The sequence below is a fragment of the Trichophyton verrucosum genome (genome assembly GCF_000151505.1).
Source record: "Trichophyton verrucosum HKI 0517 chromosome Unknown contig00897_1.f1.exp, whole genome shotgun sequence".
Taxonomy (NCBI): domain Eukaryota; kingdom Fungi; phylum Ascomycota; class Eurotiomycetes; order Onygenales; family Arthrodermataceae; genus Trichophyton; species Trichophyton verrucosum.
Window position 1 is genome coordinate 38,617 of NW_003315222.1, and position 24,319 is coordinate 62,935.

Consider the following 24,319-nt stretch of genomic DNA (forward strand, 5'->3'; position numbering starts at 1 on the left):
GTGCATACGCTGTCTCGGAAGTACTAATCAATGCCTCTACGTGAGAAAGAACATATTTCTAACTCTCCTGCTTGTTTCTTTTCAGCTTCTATGTTCGATGAGATGGGGTATAAAGGCTGGTTTTCTCCCGCTTCTATATACATCGACCTAACAACTGGTATTCTCTCTGCTGTACCTAGGAGTTGATGTCCTATGCATTGTTACCATGAATAAACCATTTGGCAGGTAAGAATTGCCTTAGTTACGCCAATAATAAAGCTCCTAACGCTATATAGACTCATCCGCTCGGAACTTTTTACCTTCCTCATTGGACCTGAAAAGGTTCCTTTCGTTGTGAATTCCGAAGCGATTGCAAAGCAATCATCCGCGCTCCATGGGCTGGTAAACGGCAATATGCTAGAGGCACATTCTAGAACGGTAGTATGGCCTGATGTGGATGAGGATACCTTTGTTCGGTTCTGCGAATTTTGTTGTTTAGACAACTATTCCCCACCTAGCTGTGGCTGGGATAGTAATCCCGCGAAGGAAGCTGTTCCGGTGGAAGATGACAGTCAGTCTGAGAAGTTGGCACATGCTTTGGAATCACCTTTGATGTCGCCAGTATCAATTCCTTCTGCCCCAAAAACCAAGAGAAAAGGAAAGGAAAAGGGCTCTTTTACTTCACGCCCAAAGCAAAGCTTGGAACCTAGTTCGGATATAACAGAGGATCAAAGATACATGCTCCCGGAGAAATGCGCCCAGTTCACTGAGCAGTTCAAACCCTTCTCCAATGTCACGCATGACCAGGACTTTACTCCTGTTTTTCTTGGCCATGCTAGACTTTATGTTATAGCAGACAAATATTGCATCGAGGCGCTAAAAGAGCTGGTGCTGTTCAAGCTCTATACGACACTAAAAGCTTTCACCCTCTTTCCCAGAAGAATCGGAGACCTTGTCAAGCCCATCCAATTTGTCTACAACGAGGACAACACGCGAGGAGGTTCTAAACAGATTGACCCCCTACGGCAACTTGTGACACGGCACATGACAACTGTGTTGAAGGACGTTGCCATGGATTCTGCTTTTCTCGGACTCCTTCTAGAGGGAGGCGAGTTCGTTTCTGACTTTTTGACAGTGGTTTGGGCAAAGCGAGAGAACTTGCTAGGGTGCAATAATTGTTTGGGATAATAAGGGGAATTTTAACTAGATATTGAGTAGTTATCCGGAATAGCTCATGTAGCTCGGAATAAAGGCAGCAACCGATTAAACCGGCAACATTCTGGTCCTCTTACATCATAGACTACGTTCCATGCAGGCATCTAGAAGCCCGCGGTGAGGAGAAACGGTGCAAGGAGATGCATACCAAGAGCCGTCCGGGCCAATAGTCGACGGCCAACGCCTAAGCAGCCTATAAAGAACCCTGTATAATGTATGCAGCGACCCTCTGTAATCAGCGCTATTAATAGCCGGACGCTGCAACCCGCCATCATGGTAGTATCCCTAGTCCCGTCTCCTCTTTTCTCCTCTCCCACGGCTCTTACTGCTGTCGCTATGCGCCCTCGCCCTCGCGCTGGAAGCCAACGCCAACATCTCGACGTCTGTTGATGGATGTTGACGGCCACGGACAAGGACGAATAACACTGGCCTTGGCGTCCTTCTCTCTCTCTCTAAAAATTTTTCTGCCCGGCTTACCTAATCTGCTCAGCCTGGGCTTTCGACGCTCAACCTCAACTTCAACTTTGAGCCAACTTCAACCTCACGCTTCATCGCCAGCCAGGTTGACGGACTCGTGAACAGACGGAAGAGAGCGAGAACGGGCACCTCGCAGAGTAGCCGGAGTCGACGACGCACTCACTCGGTTGGTCCTCGACTGCTGTTCGCGTGGTAAATAACCTTCCAAGGCTGACGCACTAGCCCCATCTCTCGCCCTGGCTCCCTTGCCCTCCACAGGGGGACTTCAGCTTCAGCCAGCGAAACACGCCTCCTTTCAGGGAGAACGAAAATAACAAAAAAAAGGACATCACCTATCTCGACACTTATCACATCTCCTCTATCACGCTGCACGCAGTACGACCTGGTCTTGGGCCTGCCAGATAGGGCTTCCTCCTCCCTCTTGACCATGACATGACATGACAGTGTGCGATGTGGAGGAGATCCAACACCACCACGATAACCACCGCTTCTACGACGACCGCCACGGAGACGGTGACCGCTATCAGGATGCCGTGGCCTCTCCGGGGCGGCTCCAAAGACACTGCAAAGAAGCATGTGTCGCCCGCGCACTCGGAGGTGGAACTGCCGCCTCGTCAAAGCGAGCACTCGATTCGATCACGCCCTCGCTCCCCGCTGCCCCGACTATCAGAGACCCAGACCGTGACCGGAGAACGTTCATTGTTGGCTCACGATTGCAACAATGGAAGCAGACTTGATTCGGCTTGGGAGAAGGATGGTAAAGATCCTGCCCTGTCTCGTCCAGCGACCAAGAGAAACCGGTTTAGTCTGATGAGATTCCGGCACGCTTCCGACCCCCAATTGTCGTCCAGCTACCAGAACTCGGAACCACCGCCAGTGCCAAAGCTGATTCCTCGTAGGTTTTCCCATGTATCAATTTGGCTTACAGACACCTGGGATAGATAGATAGATAAAGGGAAAGAGACGGGAGGAGAGCGGTTGACAATGTTTACTGACGGGATTCTAGCACCGACAATTATCACTACCTCGCCGACGAATCCCAATCTGGAACAGCCAGTAAAGGGTCTGCCACCAATTCAACCACACAGCCAGCTACACTTTTCACGGTCATCACACAACCTAGTCTCTGATGCGGAAATTGCTTCTCGAAGCTCGAGCCCGGGACTCACTGGAAGACCCAAGAAGGACCGTAGTGCTAACTCGACACCTCCGGCCTCCTCCAACGCAAGGCACTCTCACATCTGCTTCGAAGAGGCTGGAAGACTGTCCACCACCTCTCTCCGTAGCGGACACCGGGCTCATGCACATGCAGACTCACAGTCTGGCCTCTCCAACGCTCGTCTATCTGAATCTTCTCGTTCTGACGCAAGCTCTGGTGACAGATCCATGTATTTTGGCCAACCGTCGAAGAAAGAACCTATTTCTGCCTCGTCATCTATATTCCGGTTCCCCCGTCTAAAGAAAAGCAGAGCTTCTCTTTTTCCCGTACCCATTAAATTGCCTCCCACAGATGGCCAGGCGTACCATCGCCAGACTCAATCGAGCAAATCTGCTGAATTATACAGCGATTCGAACCTGCCGTCACCTTCACATTCATCTTCTGGCCGCCCAGCATCAACCGCCGGATCTCCTAGACCTCCACTTTTCCGCAAGGACTCTGCTACCTCAGGCCGATCGAAGTCGTCTGTTTCTCCATCTGCCACTGACCGTGCCAAACGCCGTGCCAGATCTTCCACCCTAGGTTTTCTGCACCAGATTCAGGATGACACTGATGTCAGTTTAACACCGGATGTCACTCCACCGGCAATCAGTGCTCCACGGAAATCTTTCAGTGATCTTTTCAATATCCACTCCCGTCTTAAACACAGCCAGCATGACCTCACCATGACACCTAGGTCAGGAACCCCCACCGCTTCCACTCCTGGAGCTGGGCCCAGTCCAATGACTCCTACGGCGTCTAAACCAAACTCGTTTTCCCTAGCTCGCGAATTATCTTCATATCCACCCCGTTCTCCAACTGATACTTCCGCAACTTACCTCTCCCGCCTGGAATCAAGCGTTCATCGTGGTGCCATCGCAAGCATCTTGTCTCAATCGGCAGAAAAATTCTACTCGGTGGCTCTACGCAAGTATATGCGTAGTTTCTCCTTCTTTGGTGATCCGATGGACATGGCTATTCGCAAGCTGCTTATGGAAGCTGAATTACCCCGTGAAACGCAACATATTGATCGCATGATTCAATCTTTCGCCAATCGCTACCATGAATGTAACCCGGGAATTTTTGAGTCCACCGATCAAGCATATTTCATTGCCTTTTCACTGCTCATTTTGCACACGGATGTGTTCAACAAGAACAACAAGCGGAAAATGCAGCGTGCGGACTACGTTAAGAATACTCGTGGTGAGGGAGTGGCCGAAGAAGTGCTTGAGTGCTTTTACGATAATATCTGCTATACCCCCTTCATTCATGTTGAGGATGAAATCAATCTAAGTTCTCGTCTCTCATCACCCAAAGCCCGAAGCAACCTCATGACGAAGATGGCAAGCACAGACCATCTGATGAAGTCATCTAAGGATCCAATTGACCCGTATGCGCTCATTCTTGAAGGCAGGGTGTCCTCTTTACGGCCTAATTTGAAGAATGTCATGGAACTCGAAGACATCTACTCCTCAACTCCGGCGACAAACACACATCTGCCCTCCCCTCCTTCTATAGCACAACTAAATAACACCTTCGATAATCCTTGCAAACTTCAGATTGTCTCTGCTCGCTCTCGACCAGATGCATTTATGACTGAATCGACTATAGCGAACCCAGCAGAATCTCAACCTGGCCTAGTCGATATTCGTGTTGTCAAAGTCGGTCTACTCTGGCGCAAGGACGCGAAAAAGAAAAAGGCTTTGTCGCCCTGGCAGGAATGGGGTGCTGTGCTTACTGGCTCACAGCTTTATTTATTCCGTGACATTCAATGGGTGAAGTCTCTGATTTCACAGTATGATGCAAAATGTAAGCAGGACAGCCGGCCCCCAGCAGTGACATTCACACCGCCACTTACGGCATTCAAACCTGATACAATTATGTCTACTGCCGAAGCCGTCGCACTGCTTGACTCAAGTTACAAACGGCACAAGCATGGCTTCCTTCTTGTGCGTCATGGGGGGTTTGAAGAGGTTTTTCTGGCCAACTCAGACGCGGAAATGGCGGAGTGGGTGAATTTGATCAACTACGCTGCTACATACCGCACCAGTGGCATTCGCATGAGAGGTTCGGAAAAGGCAAAGCAATCAAATGCAGATCCGCAGTATACACAGGAAGCGCATGCTGCTCGCCGTGCGCAGATAGCAGTACACATCAAGGAATCGAACGAGAAATTATTTGTTGCACAACGTCAGGTTGATATGCTACTGAGGAACGCGAGACACCTGCAACATCTTACGCCCATTCATCCACGGACACGGGGACAGGTCATCCTTGCAGCGGGTCGGATGTCTGCTAAAGTAAAGTGGGCTCGACTTGACCTGGAACGCTTGAAGTGTCATCGGGGAATTTTGGCTAGAGACCTGGCGGAAGAAGAGGGCCGTGTTGGCGCAGTAGGCTGGAAAAAGGAGGTTGGCCTTGCCCTTGGTCAAATGATGGACGGTGCCGGAGACGTTGGAGAAAATAGCACATTATCGGGCGAAAAAGATAGCGAGAGAGTATCGATATCAACTGCTTCTGCGCGAAACGGAAATGGGCCAGTCGGATCCGAAGCCGCATCTATTTCTGCAGAGAGCAATCGACACTCGATGTCGTCCACCATCGCATCTAAACAGACGAACGTTTCTACTCCTAATCCCAACTCTGTGACAACGCCGATCACAGACACTGACAGCACATCAAACACAGTCACTCCACGGCCAAGTGTTACAGATGATGACGACGAGGAGCAACGTTTCCTCCGCGAAACAGGGATTCTTGCTTTGGATACCGTCTCCCTGTCAAGCCCACCGAACTCTCCTGGCATGCAGGAACCTATCACACCTATATCCACCAATTCCACAAACAAGGATGCTGTTCAGCCCTCCCCTCCACCATCTTCTGAGCGTTCCAAAGTTCGACGCAGCTTCCAGCGTACTCTTCGAGAAGCTCACCACAATGTTCCTCTTCATCGTACCAGCCGAAAGGGCCGAGATCGTGACTCTTCCAATTCTGCCCAATCTTCCACTCACTCTGCTTCGGTCAGTGCTAGCACTGGCAACGGCAATAATCCAGGAACTCCATCTACACCTGCAGCTACCTCCGATGAGCCCGGAACCCTCCCACGCAAATCTCCCAGCTTTACCGTTCACGGCAAAAAAGCGTCTATCATCACATTCGGTTCTGAATGGCAGATCCTTTCACCTGAGCAGAGGCTAAAACAACGTAAGCCGCAGTCCAATCAGCAGCTCCAGGCAGCCCAAGGCCAACCAGACAGTTCAACTGTTGGTGGTGATGATGGCACAGATTCGGTTTTTGCGTCTTCGATTGTCTCAACCATTGGACCGGAAAGTGCAGATCAGACAGGTACACAGATAGCTAGGTCAACTAGCATCGCATCTGCTCTTACCTCCAAGTCCACAGATACAGGTGCTCCGACGGTTCCATCCCGTTGTTCTCCAGCAATAAGTGACGTGTCGCATACCCCGGGCTCCGGCTCTGGCAACACTAGTGAACACCAAGTCACCCATGATGATTCAAAGCTTGTTGTAGCTTGAATACATACATTCCTCTGTGCTCTCTCTCATGTTCGTCTTGAACCATTCCTTGCATCTTTCATTCCTTCTCTTTCATTACTTTTCCTTTCCCTTTCTTCTCCACTTTTTTTTTTTTCTACTTCTGAAAGAAACGTATGATGGATGGATGGATGGCATAACGAAACAAAATACCCGGCTTTTTTCATCATTGTGGAATACATAAAAAACCGTTTCCTTCTTCTGTTCTGTTCCGTTTGTTCTGTTCTTTCCCTACACATGTCGCGCACACTGTTCGCTAAAACTCGTTTCCCCTTTCTACCACTCCCTTCGATTACTCTTTTCCCCTTGACCGGCAAGCGTGTCGTACAACTTTGCCCACTTTTTCCTTCTACATCTGTTTTTTTACTATTATTCTCCTTTTGTGTCTACGTACATGATATATGCTGGACATGCGTATGTAAGATGCCTCACGTTCTCTGCTCACCCATTTCTTTTCTCTTTTTTCCCTATTCTGGTGGTAAAGGATGGATGGGCGGATGGATGGATGGTGGGATACCTTACTGTTTATTGTTTTGACCTTATACATTGCTCTGGTTTTCTTTTTCTTTTTCTTTTCTTTTCTTTTTCTTTTTTTTTTTTTTTCACCCGCCCTTCTATTTCTTTCTCTTTGCCTGGTTACGTATAGAAATGGTATTAGCATTCGTTTTGCAGCTCTGTAAATTGATCAATAAAAGCTTGTTAAACAACAGACCCTTGACCAAATTACTCCGTTGGAGAGACGAAAATAGCTGACTAATCCCATACCTGACCGAATCATCAATTAAAAGGTTTTAATACCAGCCAGTAGAATTATTGTCATAAACTGAATTATACAATTGGTTGTTGCCAAACACTGGCTTAGTCAGCAGTCTTATCGATTGCAGCTGCAACTTCGCGACATTTTTGATTTCATTTCACAAGCTGAAAAAAGATCAGGAAGAGCACCTTTCTAGCTCCTAGCTCGGATATTTGTCTGTTTAGGAGTAATTGATCTATATACAAAAGGTACAACATAACTGCCCGGTCTATATACCCAATTGGCTACCATCATGGCTCATTCAAAACGCAACACCTCGCTGCCTCATTTCACGTCCTACGAACGGTCCCTTCTACGCTCGACCTGGGGATCCCAAAGCACTCGGTTATCCCGCGAATCCTTCCTACCATTCTCTTCATGTAGACTTTGTCTTCTTCCAGCTCGTCAGCCAGTTGTCGCCTGCGCCACTAATGGCGATCTTTTCTGCCGAGAATGCGCAGTCAACGACCTCCTTGCACAGCGGAAGGAAATAAAGCGTCTAGAAAAGGAACGGGAGATTGCTCAACAAGAACGTGATGAGGATCAAGAACGATTAGCTGCTGAAGCGCGAGATCGAGAACTGAAGGAGTTTGAGATGGTGAGTATGGGCCTTGAAGAGAGGAAGATGAAAAGGAAAAGAGAACTAGAAGAGAGGAAGGAGGAGAATGAAAAGGCTGAGAAGAATGGTGATGGTTCTCCGGGTAGTCTGGAGATAAAGAAGAGACGTAAGGAGGGCTTTGAACTGGATGAAGAAGAGATGCGAAAGATAGCAATGGAGGAACGAGAGAAGATGATGAAAAAAATTGAACGGGAGAAGGTATGTCTCATGTCTATGCCACACCTTCAAGCATGCTAACGGGGGTATTAGGCAGAGTCATCGAAATCTCAACTTCCCTCATTCTGGGTACCGTCATTAACACCGTCTGTTGCTGAGAACGGAGATGATGTGAAGTCCACAAAGCTGAACCCGATATGCCCTGCATCAACACCGGAGAATAAACATGGATACTCTCTAAAGGGGTTGGTGACTGTTCATTTTACAGAGGAAAAGAACGAGAAAACAGGTGATATGGTCCGCATATGTCCAAGCTGCAAGAAGGCCCTCAGCAACGGACTCAAGGCTATGCGTAAGTATTCTAACTTACTACGTCTTAATACAATGGCTAACATCATTCGCAGTCGCCAAGCCTTGTGGACATGTTATTTGCAAACGCTGCGTCAACCAATTCATGACTGCGGACAGAGGCGCAGACCCACACTCTACAGACCCATCTGAGGTAGACCGTATAGGAAAGGTGTTTTGCTATGTATGTGAGGCCGACTTGACAAGCAAGAAAGGGAGCAAGGACGGGAAGAAAGAGAAAGAAAAGATACGACCCGGTCTGGTGGAAATATCGTCGGAGGGTACAGGTTTTGCTGGCGGTGGGAAGAACATGGCCTCTAAGTCCGGGACAGCTTTTCAGTGTTAATGGGGAAATAATATGCAATAGACGTTGAAATAAATGATACGGAGTACTTCTTGAGGGTAAGCGCAAATATTTGGGTCATATGAGCGTGACACACCAGGACTATCACATGACATGCATAAATCTCAGGCGTAATGCTTATATAATTATATCCAAGTTTGTCTATTTTTAGTTTTATGAATTCTCATTGGACGAGCTTAATTCAATTAAGGTTCTTCGCATTTTATTTATATCTTGGCATTCATATAAGATACAGTCGGAATACGCCTGTGGATAATACAACCTACAACCACGAGGGATATGTTATATCCGCATGTTATTGTGTAATATCCCTCTGTAGCGTCAAAGAAATATTACTCTAGTTTATTTGTTGATTATGTGAAGGAAAATAGGCTACTATATATTATGTATGTCACCATTACAGAGTCCTATATTAGCGAGAGAATCAACTATGCAAGTTAGGTGATATAGATGAAGATTTCCAAATAATATAAGGCTCTATTATAGATGAGAGTTACTCCTCGCGTTTCTTTATACATGTATTAGCGGCGATTGATATGGATTTTGCCTTGTGAGAAGCACTGCTATTACTACCAACTTAGTTATAGCCAGTAAAATCCCGGGTGTATCAAGTCTCTGAGGCTAGAAATAAATCTGCCATCAGTATGTCCTCTTATCAGCCTGAAATTATATCAACATAACACGCAAAAATATGTTCATATATAGATCAGACTGGTAAGATATTGGGGTTAGGATATACCCATATATAAATTATCATGCTTAATAGCCACCATCAGGGTATAGGAATGTTAGCATGTTCCTCGCTGGATGATAAGCTAAGAGCTATATAGCATTATCAAGTGAGGTTCACTCTCTTTGTTAGTCAGGATGTGAAGCTCTCCTAAGACACCTGCTAGCGCGTCCTTGTTGGTATCTTGTGTTCCTCCTCGCTACACTACTGTATAAATTCTCCAGCTGGACTTGTTTTTATGGTCATTCACCATCTTTCACAGCCAGGTCCGGACCATAACAGTAGCAAAAATGCCTGCACCACACCGTGAGTTTCTTGAGAGCTTGACTGGATCTTATATGTAGCTGACCTCTCTAGCCTACACGAAGCTCAAGATCCCCGAAAACGCGCCTTTTGAGCTGAAGCCTTCTCCTGGAAAAGGATGGGGTATTTTCGCGAAGAGAGACATCAAGAAGGGAGACCTGGTCCTGAGCGAGAAGCCCCTTTTTATGGTCAAGTCATCTACGCACAGAACCACTGAGCTGGCCGTCCTCGCAGCATTCCAGAAGCTGAAGCCAGAGGATAAGCAGCAGTTCTTGTGCCTGCGTGACAACGGCTCCGCGAGATATCCTAGCATGACCCATGCCTTCATTGACAACAACATGACCGTCTCCAGAATTATGACAGCCAGACCCGGCGAAAACCCAGTCTGCGGCATGTTCATCCTGCAGCCGAGATTCAATCACTCGTGCATTGCCAACTGCAAAGCCCCCTTCAACGGAAAGGAGGCCATTTCCACCTATGCAATCCGGGACATCACTGCTGGCGAGGAGCTCACTCTCAGCTACGACGCCAGAGTCACCTTTCACCCGCCACAGGAGCGCCATGCGTCTCTGGGTTTCGTATGCGACTGTCCTGCGTGTGATATCGGGACGCCCTTCCAGGAGCTCAGCCAGATCCGACGGACGCTCATCCGGGGCCTGATGTATCTCCAGGACGGCGAAGACATGGACAAGAGACGGCACCCCCCCTCGTGCTCAATCATTATCTGTCCGAAGCTGAAGAAGAGGGCCGAAGAGGGCCAAATCGGCCTCACATCCCGGTTCATCTACCAGATCCTGTTGCTTTTTCTGCTGGAGGAAGAAGGCCTGCTCGACTACTTCACGCTGAAGGCCCTCCGCAAGAAGCTTGATGCCACTGCCCGGCTCTTCCAGACAGAGAGAAACGCTCGCATTGTCCGCCTGGCCATGAGACGCAAGACCTGGCTGAGGAAGTTCGTGACGGCCTGGAGGCTGTACGGCCGCGAAGACGCCGGCGACTTGCTTGCGTTCATGTACCAGAGAGATCCCAGCTACTATCCAGCCATATTCATGTAAGGCGAGAGTCCCGCTCCGTCTCGTTGATGTATTTCAATAACCAGAGGCCCATGTCGTTTGTATGTCCTTCTTATGTAGTTGTTCAACGGCGCTCGCTGTGGCTGAAGCTGTGGCGTCGGATTTTCTTTTGTTACTTGCTCGTATTTATCCATCTTTCTACCCAGTTCTTGAGGCCGATGAAGTCATGGCCAACTTCCCACGGCTAAACATCCTCAAAAGTCGCAGCTCAGAAATGAAATAACATACCAAAGACTCCTTCAATTAGCCTGACCACGTTGATCTCTCGATGGCAAGATGCACTTCTCCGTCCGCCTTAGCCTGTTTCTGACGCTCGCATCCTCGCTGCCGCTGGTCTCGGCTGTCCCACAGCACGAAGATCAGGCATATACATTCTCCTCGTCCGGCCGCAGTGCCACCACAGACACAGATCCAGCGCTAGATGTAAGGCAGGAGACGCTGCGGACGCCGTCTGCATGGACGAGACTGCGGGACTCGCTCGTTGAGTCTGTCTGGGGCTTGCCGCAGCGCAGCGAGGGCTGCGAGTCGCGGCCTAGAAACCGGGCAAAGACCGTCTCGAGGGCACCAGCAACGCTCCAGGCGAGGTACGGAGAGGATGTAGTCCTTAGATTTACGATTAAGAACCAGGAGGAAGTCAAGGCACTAGTTGAAGCGTCGAATATTCTGTTCCTTGATGTCTGGGGCAGCCATGACGACTGGGTTGACATACGGCTCTCCAGGGACGTGGTATGTTTTGCTATATGCGGGTGAAATGATATCCTGATACTGACGGCTATAGATCCCATCGCTGCTTGGGCTGCTGCCTCCGTCCCTACAAACCTCTCACGTCCCTCTGATCCGCGACCTGGCGCAGACCATCTACGAATCGTACCCAAAGGCCGGCTCAGCTCCGCCCTCACAGCAGGGTCCTACGACCCGCCGTTTCTCTCCATCAGCCAGCACCTCGAAATCGAAACCTCATGAGGCCAAGAACATCTTCTTCCAGGACTACCAGCCGCTATCTGTCCTTCTCCCGTGGATGCGCCTACTCGTGTCCATGTTCTCCTCCCACACTACCTTGATCAGCGTGGGCACAACAGCCGAAGGACGTGATATTCCTGCTCTTCGTGTCGGCGTACACCCGACAAATAACGCACAGCAGGCGCCCAGACGAAGGACTATCGTCATATCTGGTGGTACCCATGCTCGAGAATGGATCAGCGTCTCCACGGTCTCATACATCGCATACTCCTTTATAACAGGCTATGGAAAGTCCAAATCGATCACGAAGCTCTTAGAACAGTTCGACTACGTTTTTATTCCCACTGTCAACCCAGACGGCTATGCATATACCTTCTCTACAGACCGTCTGTGGCGAAAGAACCGACAGCAGACCTCCCTCTCTTTCTGTCCTGGAATCGACCTAGACCATTCCTGGGGTTATGAATGGGACGGCAATGCAACCCGCAGCAACCCTTGTTCAGAGAGTTATGCAGGCGATCAACCATTCGAGGCTGTCGAAGCGCGCGAGATCGCCAGCTGGGCCCGCAACGAAGTAACAGTGAATAACGTCCACTTTGTTGCGTTCGTGGATCTGCACTCCTATTCACAGCAGATCCTTTATCCGTATGGCCACTCATGCGCCCATCTACCCGCCAACCTAGAAAATCTTGAAGAACTAGGCGCCGGCCTAGCAAAGGCCATCCGCAAGTCTTCGCGAGAAAACTATGACGTCAAAGCTGCATGCAGAGGCATCGTGGCGTCTTGCACAGGTGATAAAGATGCAGATGAACCAGTCACTTCGTCCGCGCTTGAGAGAACCGCGGGAAGCGCCCTGGATTGGTTCTTTCACGACCTAGACGTCCGCTTTTCGTACCAGATTAAGCTAAGAGATAGGGGGAGTTATGGATTCCTACTACCGAGAGAACACATCGTTCCCACCGGAAAGGAGATCTACCGCGCTATGGTAGCCATGGGGAAATTTTTGGTCAGCCCACACGTCCTAGAAGAAGATATAGACGGGCTACGCGCATCAGAGGAGCCACAGGACTATGATAATGACCTTGAAGATGGCGAGGACGACAAAGATGAGCAAGACTCTACTGTCTTCCGCGCACAGGCAGATGATTTACAGTCTTAGACTGAGGACTACTGGCGACTATAATGACGAATTTTTTTGGTTTCTTCTACCCCAGACAATTTCCCGTTCTTGTACTTACATTTATGTGATTTGTGATTTGGTATGCTTGGTATATAAACTTGGTAAATCGGCAGTGTATTCGGTTAATGAATGGTAATTCTTTTGGCCTACCTTCTCGCTTCTCTCTTGTCTCTCCTTTTCTCCGTCCTAACTATCTTCCTCGCTTGATACCGAAGTGGACCGGATAACTAGGTAACGAACCCAAGCTTTTCAAGCTCCACAATAACTCCCTACCTTAACTGAATCCCACGCACTTTGACCACCGTCAAAAACGATATCGCCTTTTCTCGCCGTCATAGTTGACTCGATGTTGACCAGTTTACCCAGGCTGAAGAAGAGGAAGACTGGTTTCCTGCCAATGGGGCAAGATTCCATCCATTTCCGCCGTCCGGCTAGGTGCCTTGCTTCTGCTCGACTGTTTGGCCCCTCATTTTTTTGCTTTTCGTCTAACTAGTTAACTATAGGACGGTTCACTCCCTGCAAGATTCTCCACACTGGCAATTCGTCAAGGCAATGGTCGGCCTGGGATTGCCGAGCAAGTTGTCATTAAAATGTGCATATCTTGCCCCCTTTTCCCTCATTCTTCTATGAGGGGAGTCGGGATTATCCAATGCACTCGAGGGAGTGAAGACGTGAACGATTGTTCGTATCCAGCTCACCTGATGGTCTCCAGATGTCGGATAAGAAGAAAATATCAAAAGGGACGAAAAGAACAGCAGGATACACCTGACTCTCATTCCGACTTTGCATATTTGTTTTGGAAGAGGGGAACGGGTGTATTCTAGCTTTTTCTATTGGAAGAAAGAATCACAAATATCAACAGCAACTTTGCCCACATCTTTCGCAAAGTCACTGAAAGCAACTTATTTTTCAACGTTATCGGTTTGACAGGACGATTATTGATAGCATGACAGATACAGTCTCAACCATGCCGATTGCAAGCTCGGCTGAAGAGCAGCTTTTGACTGCTAATAGGGACAAGAAGCCCAGATGGTCCATTATTGAGAAAGCCGAAAGATCACACCGTCGTGTACCGGGATTGAGAAAGATACCATTGCCTGCTCTCGCTATTATATTTTTTATTGCATTGATCAATATACTGGTTTGGATCGCAGCGGGGATTGTATTGGTGAGTGTTGTATGTCCGTCTAGTAATTTCTACCAACACTGACTGTGAACTAGGCATATCACCCGTAAGTTTTCTTAACCCGGTAACTATACGTTCCAGGTTAGCCGCTGACGCAATGAATTTACACGCATAGCTTCTTAGCATCAACAGCTGCTCTTGCATATAGCCTTGGTTTACGTCATGCTCTCGATGCGGATCATATATCAGTGAGATGGCTATATCTTTTACGTCTAATGATAGTATCTAATTCTCATTATAGGCTATTGACTTGATGACGCGGCGTCTTCTTGCAACAGGTCAGAAAGCAGTTACAGTAGGGACATTCTTCTCGCTTGGCCATTCAACGTAAGGTCCTCTCCAAAAACTAACCCTGATACTTGTCAACTGACACCCCTAGTATCGTTATCATCACTTCAATTGTGGTGGCAGCCACTGCAGCAGCAGTTTCAGATAAATTTGATAAATATGGTTCAATTGGTGGCATCATCGGGAGTTCCGTCAGCTCTGCATTCTTGATTCTTTTGGGTATCATGAATGGGTACATCTTGTATAAACTCGTCCTTCAGATGAAAAAAGTTCTTCGTGACAAAAACAAAGGAGAAGAAATGTGGAAAATCGAAGGAGGTGGTATTCTCTTCTCCATTCTCAAAGGGATGTTCAAAATAATTGACCGGTAGGTTATCTCCCTGGCTAAGATAAGCTCAATTTTATATGCTTATAACTAGACATTAGGCCGTGGAAAATGTATCCGCTTGGAGTGTTATTCGGCCTTGGGTTTGACACTTCTTCGGAGATTGCTCTTCTTGGGATATCATCTGTCCAAGCATCAAAGGGAACTAGTATCTGGTTGATCTTGATTCTCCCCATTTTGTTCACAGGTATGGTCCATTATTTGTTCAATACCTCGTGACTACAAGGAGTTCAATGCTGACCTGAATTCACAGCTGGAATGTGCCTGATAGACACTATCGACGGTGCTCTTATGCTTTCTCTCTACGTGCAGCCAGCAGCACATTTTCTGGACTCAAAGTCACAGCCATCAGCCGAAATATCCGCTGCGCCTATTCCCCCAGAAACGCCTAAGCCACAGTCTACCCCAGTCGAGGAACCAGTATCCCGGAATCCTCGAGACCCGGTTGCGTTCCTCTATTACTCCATAGTTCTCACTTCTCTGACCGTCGTAGTCGCCATCGTAATTGGCGTCATCCAGCTTCTGACTCTCCTCTTAAACGCTTTGAAACCACATGGGAAGTTCTGGGACGGCGTTCAAGTTGCCGGTGATTATTACGATGTCATCGGCGGTGCCATATGTGGACTGTTCATCATTTTTGGAGGCATAAGCGTCTTAGTTTACCCACAGTGGCGACGGTGGGCTGGCAAGAACCAGGACAGCGCACCAAGCTGTGGCCATCATGTCAGCCAGGCTGACGAAGAGAGTCGAATTGACGGTCTGGATGTTGCCGTTACAAACACACAATCGCTTTCCCAGGCAGGAGAAAACCCAGTAGATAGCCCCAAAACAGGGACTGCGGCTGATACGAAACTTGTTTGACCGAGATCTATCCACGGTTTTGATTATCGATCGGTTAGCAGATGAGATTCATAAATCTCAAGATACGAACGAACCTGGCGATCAAACGAAGGTTTATTGAGTATTAATTAAACGTGGTTTGGACAGGGTCTGCATTGTGGTAAAGGCATCTTTAAATCATAGACCAAGATGCACAGATGATATCACACGAATCGGCTCCTTTGCTCATAAATTTGTCTTTGTGTTTATAGATCCATCGACAAGCTTAAGAAAGCAATATCCAAACCAAATAGTATAACGTTTTAATACACGTCTGCAGGATGGGCTTAGACGTCACAACTTGTATCAAACAATTATTTTGGTTATATGTATATTCAAAGGTCTAACTAAATACAGGGTAATGGAATAGTTACAATTAAGGCATTCAGTAACGAAAAGAAGCGAAAGTTCATGAAGCACTGCTTCAGTGTATGATGGGCATCAGAATTCCAAAAGGTCACCGCTTAGTTCCAGAAGCTGCTAAACATCTTGCGCCAGTGTTCACCGCCGAAGTACTTCTTCCAGAATCCATCGAAGTCGAAGTTATCGCCACCTGGGTAGGGGGTGTGTGGGTGCTGGGGGGCTGGGGCGGGAGCGGACTCGCCTGGGAAAGGTTCGCCTGGGAAGGGTTCGCCTGGGAAGGGCTCACCTGGGAAGGGCTCGCCGGGCTGACCAGGCTGGCTGGGGGTCGGCTGCTGGGGCTCACCTGGGAAGGGCTCGCCGGGCTGACCGGGCTGGCTGGGGGTAGGCTGCTGGGGTTCGGAGGGCTGGGATGGGCTGGGAGATGGGCTGGGGGCAGGATTGGGGTTTGGTTTGCCACCCTTAGCACCACCGTTGTTGATGAGGACGTTGGTTGGGGTGCCTGGGCCGGCATCGGTGATGGAGGAGGTACCAAGCTCCTTGAGACGGTCGCAGACGGCACCACCAGAGATACCCTCGAGAGCCATAAGGTAGGCAGCAAGACCAGCAACGTGAGGAGCGGCCATGGAGGTACCAGACATGGACTGGGAACCACCACCTGGACGGGCAGAGATAATGTTGGAGCCGGGAGCGAAGAGGTCAACTATATCAAGTTAGAAAGGTATCTTATAATCTGAGATAGACAAGACTTACTAGCTGGACCCCAGTTAGAGAAGGAGGAGCGGCTATCATCCTCAGCGGAGGAGCCGACGGTGCAGACGCTGGGTTCGGAAGCAGGAGAGCTGCTCTGAGCATCCTGGTTGTCGTTACCGGCAGCAACGGAAAGGAACATGCCCTGTTCAACAGCCTGGGCGGCAGCACGGTTGAGGGCAGAGCTGGAGCTACCACCGAGAGACATGTTCATGACGGCCTTCTTAGTGCCGCCGTTCTGGCGGGCATGCTCAACAGACCAGTTAATACCGGCAACGATACCACTGGTAGGGCCACTTCCATCGTTACCCAAGACCTTGACGGCAACAAGCTTGGCCTTCTTAGCAATACCGAACTCCTTACCGACCATGGTACCGGAGGTGTGGGTGCCGTGGCCGCTGCCATCTCTGTCATCACCGTCGTTGACCTGGTTGGAACCCCAGATAGCACGGCCCTCGAAATCCTCGTGGTTGACATCGACACCAGTGTCGACACTGTAGACAGTGATACCCTCACCGGCAGAGCTGTCGTAAATGTAGCTGCCGGCTCCGGGCTGGGGGTTGGAGATTCGAGCAAGACCCCACGATGGGACGTTGCTCTGTTCAACCTTTCCGTGAACGGAGATGATAGTGTCAGGCTCAACAAACATGACCTAAGAGAGCGTCAGTTTATATTCGGAGATACTTGCAAGTGAGTTCTGATCTATCTGATAACATACCTTGGGGTCTTTGGCGATATCCTTGATGGTCTCTTCGTCGAAGATACCGCTGTATCCCTTCATCTTGCTGAAGTTGTACTTATGTCTCATGCCGGCGTTCTGAATGGTTGCACGGCGGGTGATGTTATGGGTATGGGTAGACTGGAGCCAGCTCTGATGGTGGTTGAAATCATCATCGGAGGTGTCATCTTTCATCATGACAATGTACGAGTTGGGAACAGTCTGCGCATGAGGCATAGACAGGATTTGGGCGGCATTGGCAGCGGACACAGCCGCGAGGGATATGGAAATGAATCTGAAAACACCCATGGTGAACGACTGACAATAAGAAAGAAAATAAAAATAAAAATTAAGAAAAAAAAAAAAAGAATGTGATACCAGGAGACTGGTGTAAAAGACTGTGTAGATAGTTGGAACCTTGGTTGTCAAACAACTCGATGAAGGGGAAACGTTGACGATTTATATAGGTATATCCTCCATCCCTGAGCTTTGGGAACTTCAAGCAGAAGAACACTCTCCATAGCTGGTGGGTCTCATGAATGCCCATGCATTAAAATATTCACATTCTGCTCCATTCGGGAAAACATCCTTGTATCAGCCAAAGCCCACTTCAGTAACAGAGAGTGAATGGGATGATGACGCGAGTCGAGCTTCACCAAAAGTGGAATGCCAGTAAAGTCAGGGTGGAGTGATAGTTTAGGAGGACAGGGTGATAACCGCTGCCAAGGTTCAAGCATACTGAGGGATGGTGCTGATATAAGATGGAGCTCCTGGGTCTGACCATAGTATACTGAAGCAATATTGCATAGCAAAACCTTCTATATTGGTCCCAGATATATCGATGGATAGCAAGTCGGCGGAGACGTCATGATTCCTCTGACGATTGGCTACATCAGCACATCCAGGTGTACACTCAAGGGGTAATAAAATCACTATTGACCATCATCGCCAGACGAATTGTTGCTGGTATCAATGGTGAACCTCGGCTTAAGTATTTGTTAAAACTGCAGGAGGCAAACATTATGCTGAAAAGCGAGTCACAATCAATTCGACACAGCAGTTCCCCAAACGAAGGATGCCACTTCTGCGTTGGTTCTATCCTGTTGAGGTATCGATTGCATCAACGGCATCGCTAGCTGGAGGAATATGCATGTACCACCAAAGCGGCACTGTAGCCTGAAACGAAACTCTGTCTCCTGAGGTCCGATTTTTTGCCCGGGAACAGTACCCAAAGATGAAGTCTCCGTATTTCTCGAGACATAATCTCGCTGATTTAAGGGGGTGTCCCCAGCTCAATCCTTGCATCTGTCAGGGGAAGCTTTGGTCAGGATAGCCGCCCGCGCACTTGCGCCGTTTCATTGGTGGATTTTAGTTCCAGCGATTGATTGGCAAGGGGTTCCTTGAGCCTTTCTCTGCGACACGGCTCGATCAAAAGTAACCAGTCGGATAGTTCTGGGATACTTGGTACGCCCAAAAATAATACAAAAGCTCCCAAGGAATTTCTTGCTGTGCCAAGAGAGAGAAGGGTTCTGGAAAGCTAAACGCTCCCAGTGAGTGGGGTGAGTTGTCAGACAAGGCGCGAGGTGGATGTCCTGCATAAACTGCGAGCCCGTGAAAGGAAAAACGAGACTGAACTCCGTATCATTAATATTGTCGAGTTCCGCAGAACAAACAGCACCAGCTAACCAAATGCCTTTGGTGACACATATTAACCCTGCGCTGAGCTGCATGATAACACATGCATTAATGTAAAGTTATGTTTCTTGGAGCGTGGGTCGGCGATATTATGATTTTTTGTCCCGATAGTGGCCATGAGGGGGAAGTTGGGGCTAGCCTGGGACTGGCGAACCACCCGTGCATCATGCATTGAAGTCCAGGTGGAGTGACGAAAATTTGACCAGGAAAAGAAAAGAAGCGGGCGTTGGTGAGTTCCAACGGCGAGACACTCACAAGCCACAGGGAACTCCGTCTCGTTCCTGCGCTAGAGCCGGCTAAGCAAGTGGCCGACGGCTGAGCTCAAAGACATCAAGACCCACGACCAGGCCATTATTCGATCTTTCAAGCCCCAGAGCTTAGGTTGGGATGTGCCTGGGTTGGCGATGAGAATATACCGTTTGGTTGTCTGCCTTGAAAACCTGTCGATTTGAAAGTCAAAATTCAAGTTTATGTACGGAGCACGGAGTAAACGAGGAGGAGTTTGCCCTGAAACATGACAGAGCCCGAGTGCTGAAATATGATTCATGCAGCCGAAGCCGAGGGAAAAGCTCTCCATTTAGAAATTTTTATGGGGTCAGCGCTCTCTTGGACTTAATTCTCACGATCCAAGGGCCCTGCAGCGGGTTCAAATCGACATAGCATGGCACCAGAGCCCTGCAAAGAACAAACAGAGTGATACTTTCCGCGGGCGCGAGAATTCACCGACCTCTTTGCTTTTTGTTCCTGGCATGGGTGAAATGTTCCTACGCAAAACCCCTGGAATATGGCAGTTTTTATTTCGCCGATAATATTGAATGACACCATTTTTACACAGCGTAGGTCACCGAGTAGCAACATTCTTTGGAGTCCGTAGTTGATTTTATTGGTAGTCTGCAAGCAAGAAGCCATGATTTTCCACGGCCTCAATTTCAGGAGATATAATAATACAGGACGGAGAGGAAGATATTCGCGGCTAATCCATGGTTTGCTCTTTGGGTTTGGTCCTCCGTATCTATATTCCGTTGGAGCGATCTCAAGCATGAAATAAGATTTAAAATGCCTCCTCCGTGGTTACTTCGTCTGTCCTCTGTACGGAGTACGAGGAGAAGTTCCACAGCTCGCCAATATACAGCCACATCCGGGGTTAAGAGAATGGAGATATAGCAACGCAAGTGACCACACATGCAGTTCTAGTCTCAGTTTGAAAGGCAGGTCTTGCCGGGAACAATATTGGCATCATGGACATGCTGCATGTGTAGCTGAATTTTTCGAGTAAGAAGCCTTCTAAATGTCAAGGTTTACCTAGAGCCGAGACCACGATAGGCTCGTTCCCCTGCATGCTTATCCTGGACGGAAATCAGGGCGATCATCCAGTAATAACGGAGCCAGACTGAGCATTGAAATGCTATCGATATCCATATATACGATACGCCAGGGCAAGAACTTCTTAACTGTTCCTCATCCGTTGAGAGGGTTCGAAGAATTGGCTTGTTGTTCCCGAGGGGTCATGTCCGTGTGTGGCAGTAAAAGCAAGCGATAAGGCCTCCTGTTCCATACTTGGGAATTGTTGGCCTATTATTCCAGTCCACGGAGTAAGGAACGGGACGAACGAGATCAAAGGTACAGAGTAGTTTAATCGCTGTTTCAATGTCCCCGTGGCCCGCCCCTGTCAAGTTGGCTTCAAGGCAAACACGGCTTGAAGCGACTTTTAAACTCCGGGTAAACTCTCAAAAGCGAGGAAGTCCCAAGGGGGTGGTAGCGTGATATTATTGAAGTTCAAGAATCACCCGCCAATTCTTGATTCTAACGGAAGAACAACGACCGGCAGTGTTGATCTTCTGACTGTATTCTTGTAGCCAGTCCTCTTGTCGTTTTTTTGATATCAAGAAGTCGAAATACAGTGAGCACGTGACAAATACGGAAGATTATTGCTCCATCAATATTCACGTGACAACCTAATATTTGGCCCAACCTCCTGTCATGAGTACAAAAAGTTGCAACTTGATAATATGAGTCCATCTCATCAACGATATCATTTTTCACCCCATTAGCATTATAGCTTTCTGTAATATCTAAATGGAAAGCCGTGTTGGAGACTTATATTCACCAGCAAAGTGTTTCAAGATACCCCTCAGTGTCGCGGCTGCATTTGAATTCGCCATTCCCTGAGTCTGAGCAATCGTATATAGGGATAATTCAACTCGAATTATATTCAAACCCTAGGTGATTTGATTCATCTTATTCCCTATATCTTGTTTCCTACCATTTAATCCTCAATGTGACCTATGCTTCCATCCTATGGAGCCGATTCTCATGCATATGTGAACTTCTCCTTGCATTGTATATATTATGGAGGCACCGTTATGAAATTCGAGTTATATTGTTTTTTGCTGAGTTATTCCCCTTGCTTTTGTACCTCGGGGTCGATGTGTTTCATTGGCGTGAGCGGGTGATAGCGCTCTCCAAAACAATGGAATTCCATGACATTCCCGGATTTCCGGATGCCGATATCGAAGATACGATCGATCTCAGCTCCTGCCCCACTATATTCGTGCTTCCTACTCACATAACCCTGGAAGAGCTCCATGCTATTGAAGGTACACTTTCGAAATGCGGCGCTCCATTAACCTATGACATCACGGAGGCCCGTCTAGCTATTGGTAAAGTGTCCCACGAAAAGCGTGCAACATTGGAGCTTCGTTCAAAAGGGCTCTGGACAGAGGGCATTACAATTGCAGAAGCAATGGACGAACCAGCTCAAAAGCGTCGGCGTTTGGATGATAATAAAAACATTCGGGTGATCAGATTGAGCTGGGTACACGAGTCTCTAAAAGCAAAGGAGCCTCTACCGTTTGAACCGTTTACTGTTTACGAAGGCCGTAAAATACCAAAGCCGCCTACTGCAAGCTTGGAGAAAGCATTGTCAAGCACAACTTCCCCGGATCGATGTGCGGCTCAAGAAACTGCTCTCTACCAGAGTCCTGGTAGCAGCATTCTTGAAAGGGCTAGAGGAGACACACCATCATCGTCAATGAGATTTATACCATCATCTCCATCTCGTCGAGTGAAGGCCACCTCGGGCAGTCCTTCAGTTATTAAGCAAAGGCCAAAGTTGTACCGCGCCTCAACTTCGGACTTTGAGGAAGAAGCTTCTATACCAGATCCCCCTGAATGGGTACGCAACAAAGTCGTATATTCCTGCTGTCGCTCTACTCCGCTTCATTCACCCAACGCAGAGTTTATCGGCCAACTGCTTAAGATCAAAAAGATCCGCGAGTTAACTTTGGATGAGGTTGGGGTTCGTGCATATAGCACGTCCATAGCTTCCTTGTCCGCATATCCATATAAACTGAAATCTCCCGAGGAGGTTCTATCCCTACCAGGCTGTGAAAATCGAATTGCGAATTTATTCACAGAATGGAAACATAGTAAAGACGGCATCCTGGAATCTACATTACCGCTCACTACTGACCCAGCGCTGAAAGTTATTAACTCGTTTCATAACATATGGGGTGTTGGAGCTAAATCCGCTAGAGATTTTTATTACCAGAAGCAATGGAGAGATTTAGACGATATAGTCGAACAAGGTTGGGATACCTTATCCCGAGTACAACAGATTGGGGTGAAATACTATGAGGAATTCCTTACTGGAATCCCAAAGGAGGAAACTGTGTCTATTGCCAATACCATACTGCACCATGCGAAGCTCGTCAGGCCAGATTCTGATTTCGATGGCGAAGGAGTTGAAATTATTATTGTCGGTAGTTATCGGCGGGGTAAAGAAGAGAGCGGCGACGTGGATGTGATCCTTACTCACCGGGATGAAAGAGTGACGTCCAACCTGGTGTTCGATGTCGTTGCAAGCCTCGAGCAAGAAGGATGGATCACGCACACGCTTGCTCTTCATCTTACAAATACCAACCGCGACCAACAGACTTTACCATATCGGGGAGAATCAAGCGGAAAACCCAGGTTTGACAGCCTGGATAAAGCTCTCGTCGTATGGCAGGACCCTAACTTTGATGATAATCCTTCATCGCCATCTTCGTCCGAGGACTCCGGGGAGATAAAGTCCCCTCCTCTCGCACCAAAGGAGAAAGCAGAAGAACGGAAAATGAACGAGGACGTGAAACGGCAAGAGCTTACCTCCCAAGATTCCAGCCGTGATACCCTGGCTGGAGAGCTTGGAACATCAACTGCCCCAATCGCGGTAAATCCCCGAAAGGCAAACCCAAATCTCCACAGGCGGGTTGATATTATAGTATCCCCTTTCCGAACTATAGGGTGTGCTGTACTGGGATGGTCGGGAGATACAACCTTCGAACGTGATTTACGCAGGTACGCCAAAAAGATGCACAACTGGAAATTCGACTCGAGCGGTATCCGGTCTCGAGAAGGAAGTGGGGGGAGGATTATTGACCTTGAGAGCAAAGGGAAGACATGGCAGGAGAGGGAGAAATTGGTCATGGAAGGCTTGGGGATTGGATGGAGGCCACCGACTGAGAGGTGTACAAGGTGACAGGGCTGGCCAACACAGCGATATCAATCCCTCGCCTATCATATGAGCCCGTTTATTTACAAAGGGGGAAATGGGTAGGGCAGCAACCAATGATGCGCGAGGGAGCGGAAGTGCTGAGATTAACTAACTTACATGGTGGAGTGCCAACTACTTATATATATAGCTCGCGAGCTCCCGACAGCTTTATCAAGCGCTAAACCCTGGACAATTCTGAAACACCAGTGGGCCATCCAACCTAACTAATTTGTGAACACGAACCAAGAATGTCTCCAGACCTCACTGACGATTGTTAACAAATGGACGGACTGGGGTCTTTTTCTTGTTATCGGTACCTTGATGCGGTTGCCAAATAACTATGGAGTAGTTAAGAACATACAATTCGTTCAATGATTACTGAAGATCCGATGCATGTACCAAAGGGAGAATGATATCGTGAACCGGATGGCGGCTAACCTGTCAAATAAGTTAAACCCAAAGGAAAATCTTTAGGGAAACCATAGAGGAACACGCCTGATGGAGACCTTGGAACCAACCTCGTGGATGTGACATAGGAGCAGGCGCTTATGCTCCTTTCATTATATACCCAAATA

At 48.3% G+C, this 24,319-nt stretch overlaps 8 protein-coding genes across 8 annotated transcripts; 7 read left to right on the forward strand and 1 right to left on the reverse strand.

Annotated features, from left to right (window-relative positions):
* Positions 1-30: 30 nt before the first annotated feature.
* On the forward strand, positions 31-1,167 carry TRV_07124 (uncharacterized protein; the record flags this gene model as incomplete). Its single annotated transcript, XM_003018810.1, has 3 exons — positions 31-157; positions 180-225; positions 276-1,167. The coding sequence occupies 3 exons, from the start codon at positions 31-33 to the stop codon at positions 1,165-1,167; spliced, it is 1,065 nt and encodes a 354-aa protein (XP_003018856.1).
* Positions 1,168-2,655: 1,488 nt separating this feature from the next.
* Positions 2,656-6,405, forward strand: TRV_07125 (guanyl-nucleotide exchange factor, putative; the record flags this gene model as incomplete). The annotated part of the gene is made up of 1 exon (XM_003018811.1): positions 2,656-6,405. The coding sequence occupies one exon, from the start codon at positions 2,656-2,658 to the stop codon at positions 6,403-6,405; it is 3,750 nt and encodes a 1,249-aa protein (XP_003018857.1).
* A 1,067-nt stretch (positions 6,406-7,472) lies between these two features.
* Positions 7,473-8,688, forward strand: TRV_07126 (uncharacterized protein; the record flags this gene model as incomplete). Its single annotated transcript, XM_003018812.1, has 3 exons — positions 7,473-8,036; positions 8,088-8,346; positions 8,399-8,688. The coding sequence occupies 3 exons, from the start codon at positions 7,473-7,475 to the stop codon at positions 8,686-8,688; spliced, it is 1,113 nt and encodes a 370-aa protein (XP_003018858.1).
* Positions 8,689-9,726: 1,038 nt separating this feature from the next.
* Positions 9,727-11,032, forward strand: TRV_07127 (uncharacterized protein; the record flags this gene model as incomplete). Its single annotated transcript, XM_003018813.1, has 3 exons — positions 9,727-9,742; positions 9,794-10,787; positions 10,870-11,032. The coding sequence occupies 3 exons, from the start codon at positions 9,727-9,729 to the stop codon at positions 11,030-11,032; spliced, it is 1,173 nt and encodes a 390-aa protein (XP_003018859.1).
* A 53-nt stretch (positions 11,033-11,085) lies between these two features.
* On the forward strand, positions 11,086-12,928 carry TRV_07128 (zinc carboxypeptidase, putative; the record flags this gene model as incomplete). The annotated part of the gene is made up of 2 exons (XM_003018814.1): positions 11,086-11,535; positions 11,588-12,928. 2 exons carry the CDS (start codon positions 11,086-11,088, stop codon positions 12,926-12,928), a joined length of 1,791 nt encoding a protein of 596 aa, XP_003018860.1.
* Positions 12,929-13,895: 967 nt separating this feature from the next.
* Positions 13,896-15,669, forward strand: TRV_07129 (uncharacterized protein; the record flags this gene model as incomplete). Its single annotated transcript, XM_003018815.1, has 5 exons — positions 13,896-14,117; positions 14,259-14,323; positions 14,515-14,790; positions 14,850-14,995; positions 15,062-15,669. 5 exons carry the CDS (start codon positions 13,896-13,898, stop codon positions 15,667-15,669), a joined length of 1,317 nt encoding a protein of 438 aa, XP_003018861.1.
* Positions 15,670-16,151: 482 nt separating this feature from the next.
* TRV_07130 (uncharacterized protein) lies at positions 16,152-17,824 on the reverse strand (the record flags this gene model as incomplete). The annotated part of the gene is made up of 3 exons (XM_003018816.1): positions 16,152-16,750; positions 16,801-17,449; positions 17,516-17,824. The coding sequence occupies 3 exons, from the start codon at positions 17,822-17,824 to the stop codon at positions 16,152-16,154; spliced, it is 1,557 nt and encodes a 518-aa protein (XP_003018862.1).
* Positions 17,825-21,680: 3,856 nt separating this feature from the next.
* Positions 21,681-23,729, forward strand: TRV_07131 (terminal deoxynucleotidyl transferase, putative; the record flags this gene model as incomplete). The annotated part of the gene is made up of 1 exon (XM_003018817.1): positions 21,681-23,729. One exon carries the CDS (start codon positions 21,681-21,683, stop codon positions 23,727-23,729), a length of 2,049 nt encoding a protein of 682 aa, XP_003018863.1.
* Positions 23,730-24,319: the final 590 nt, after the last annotated feature.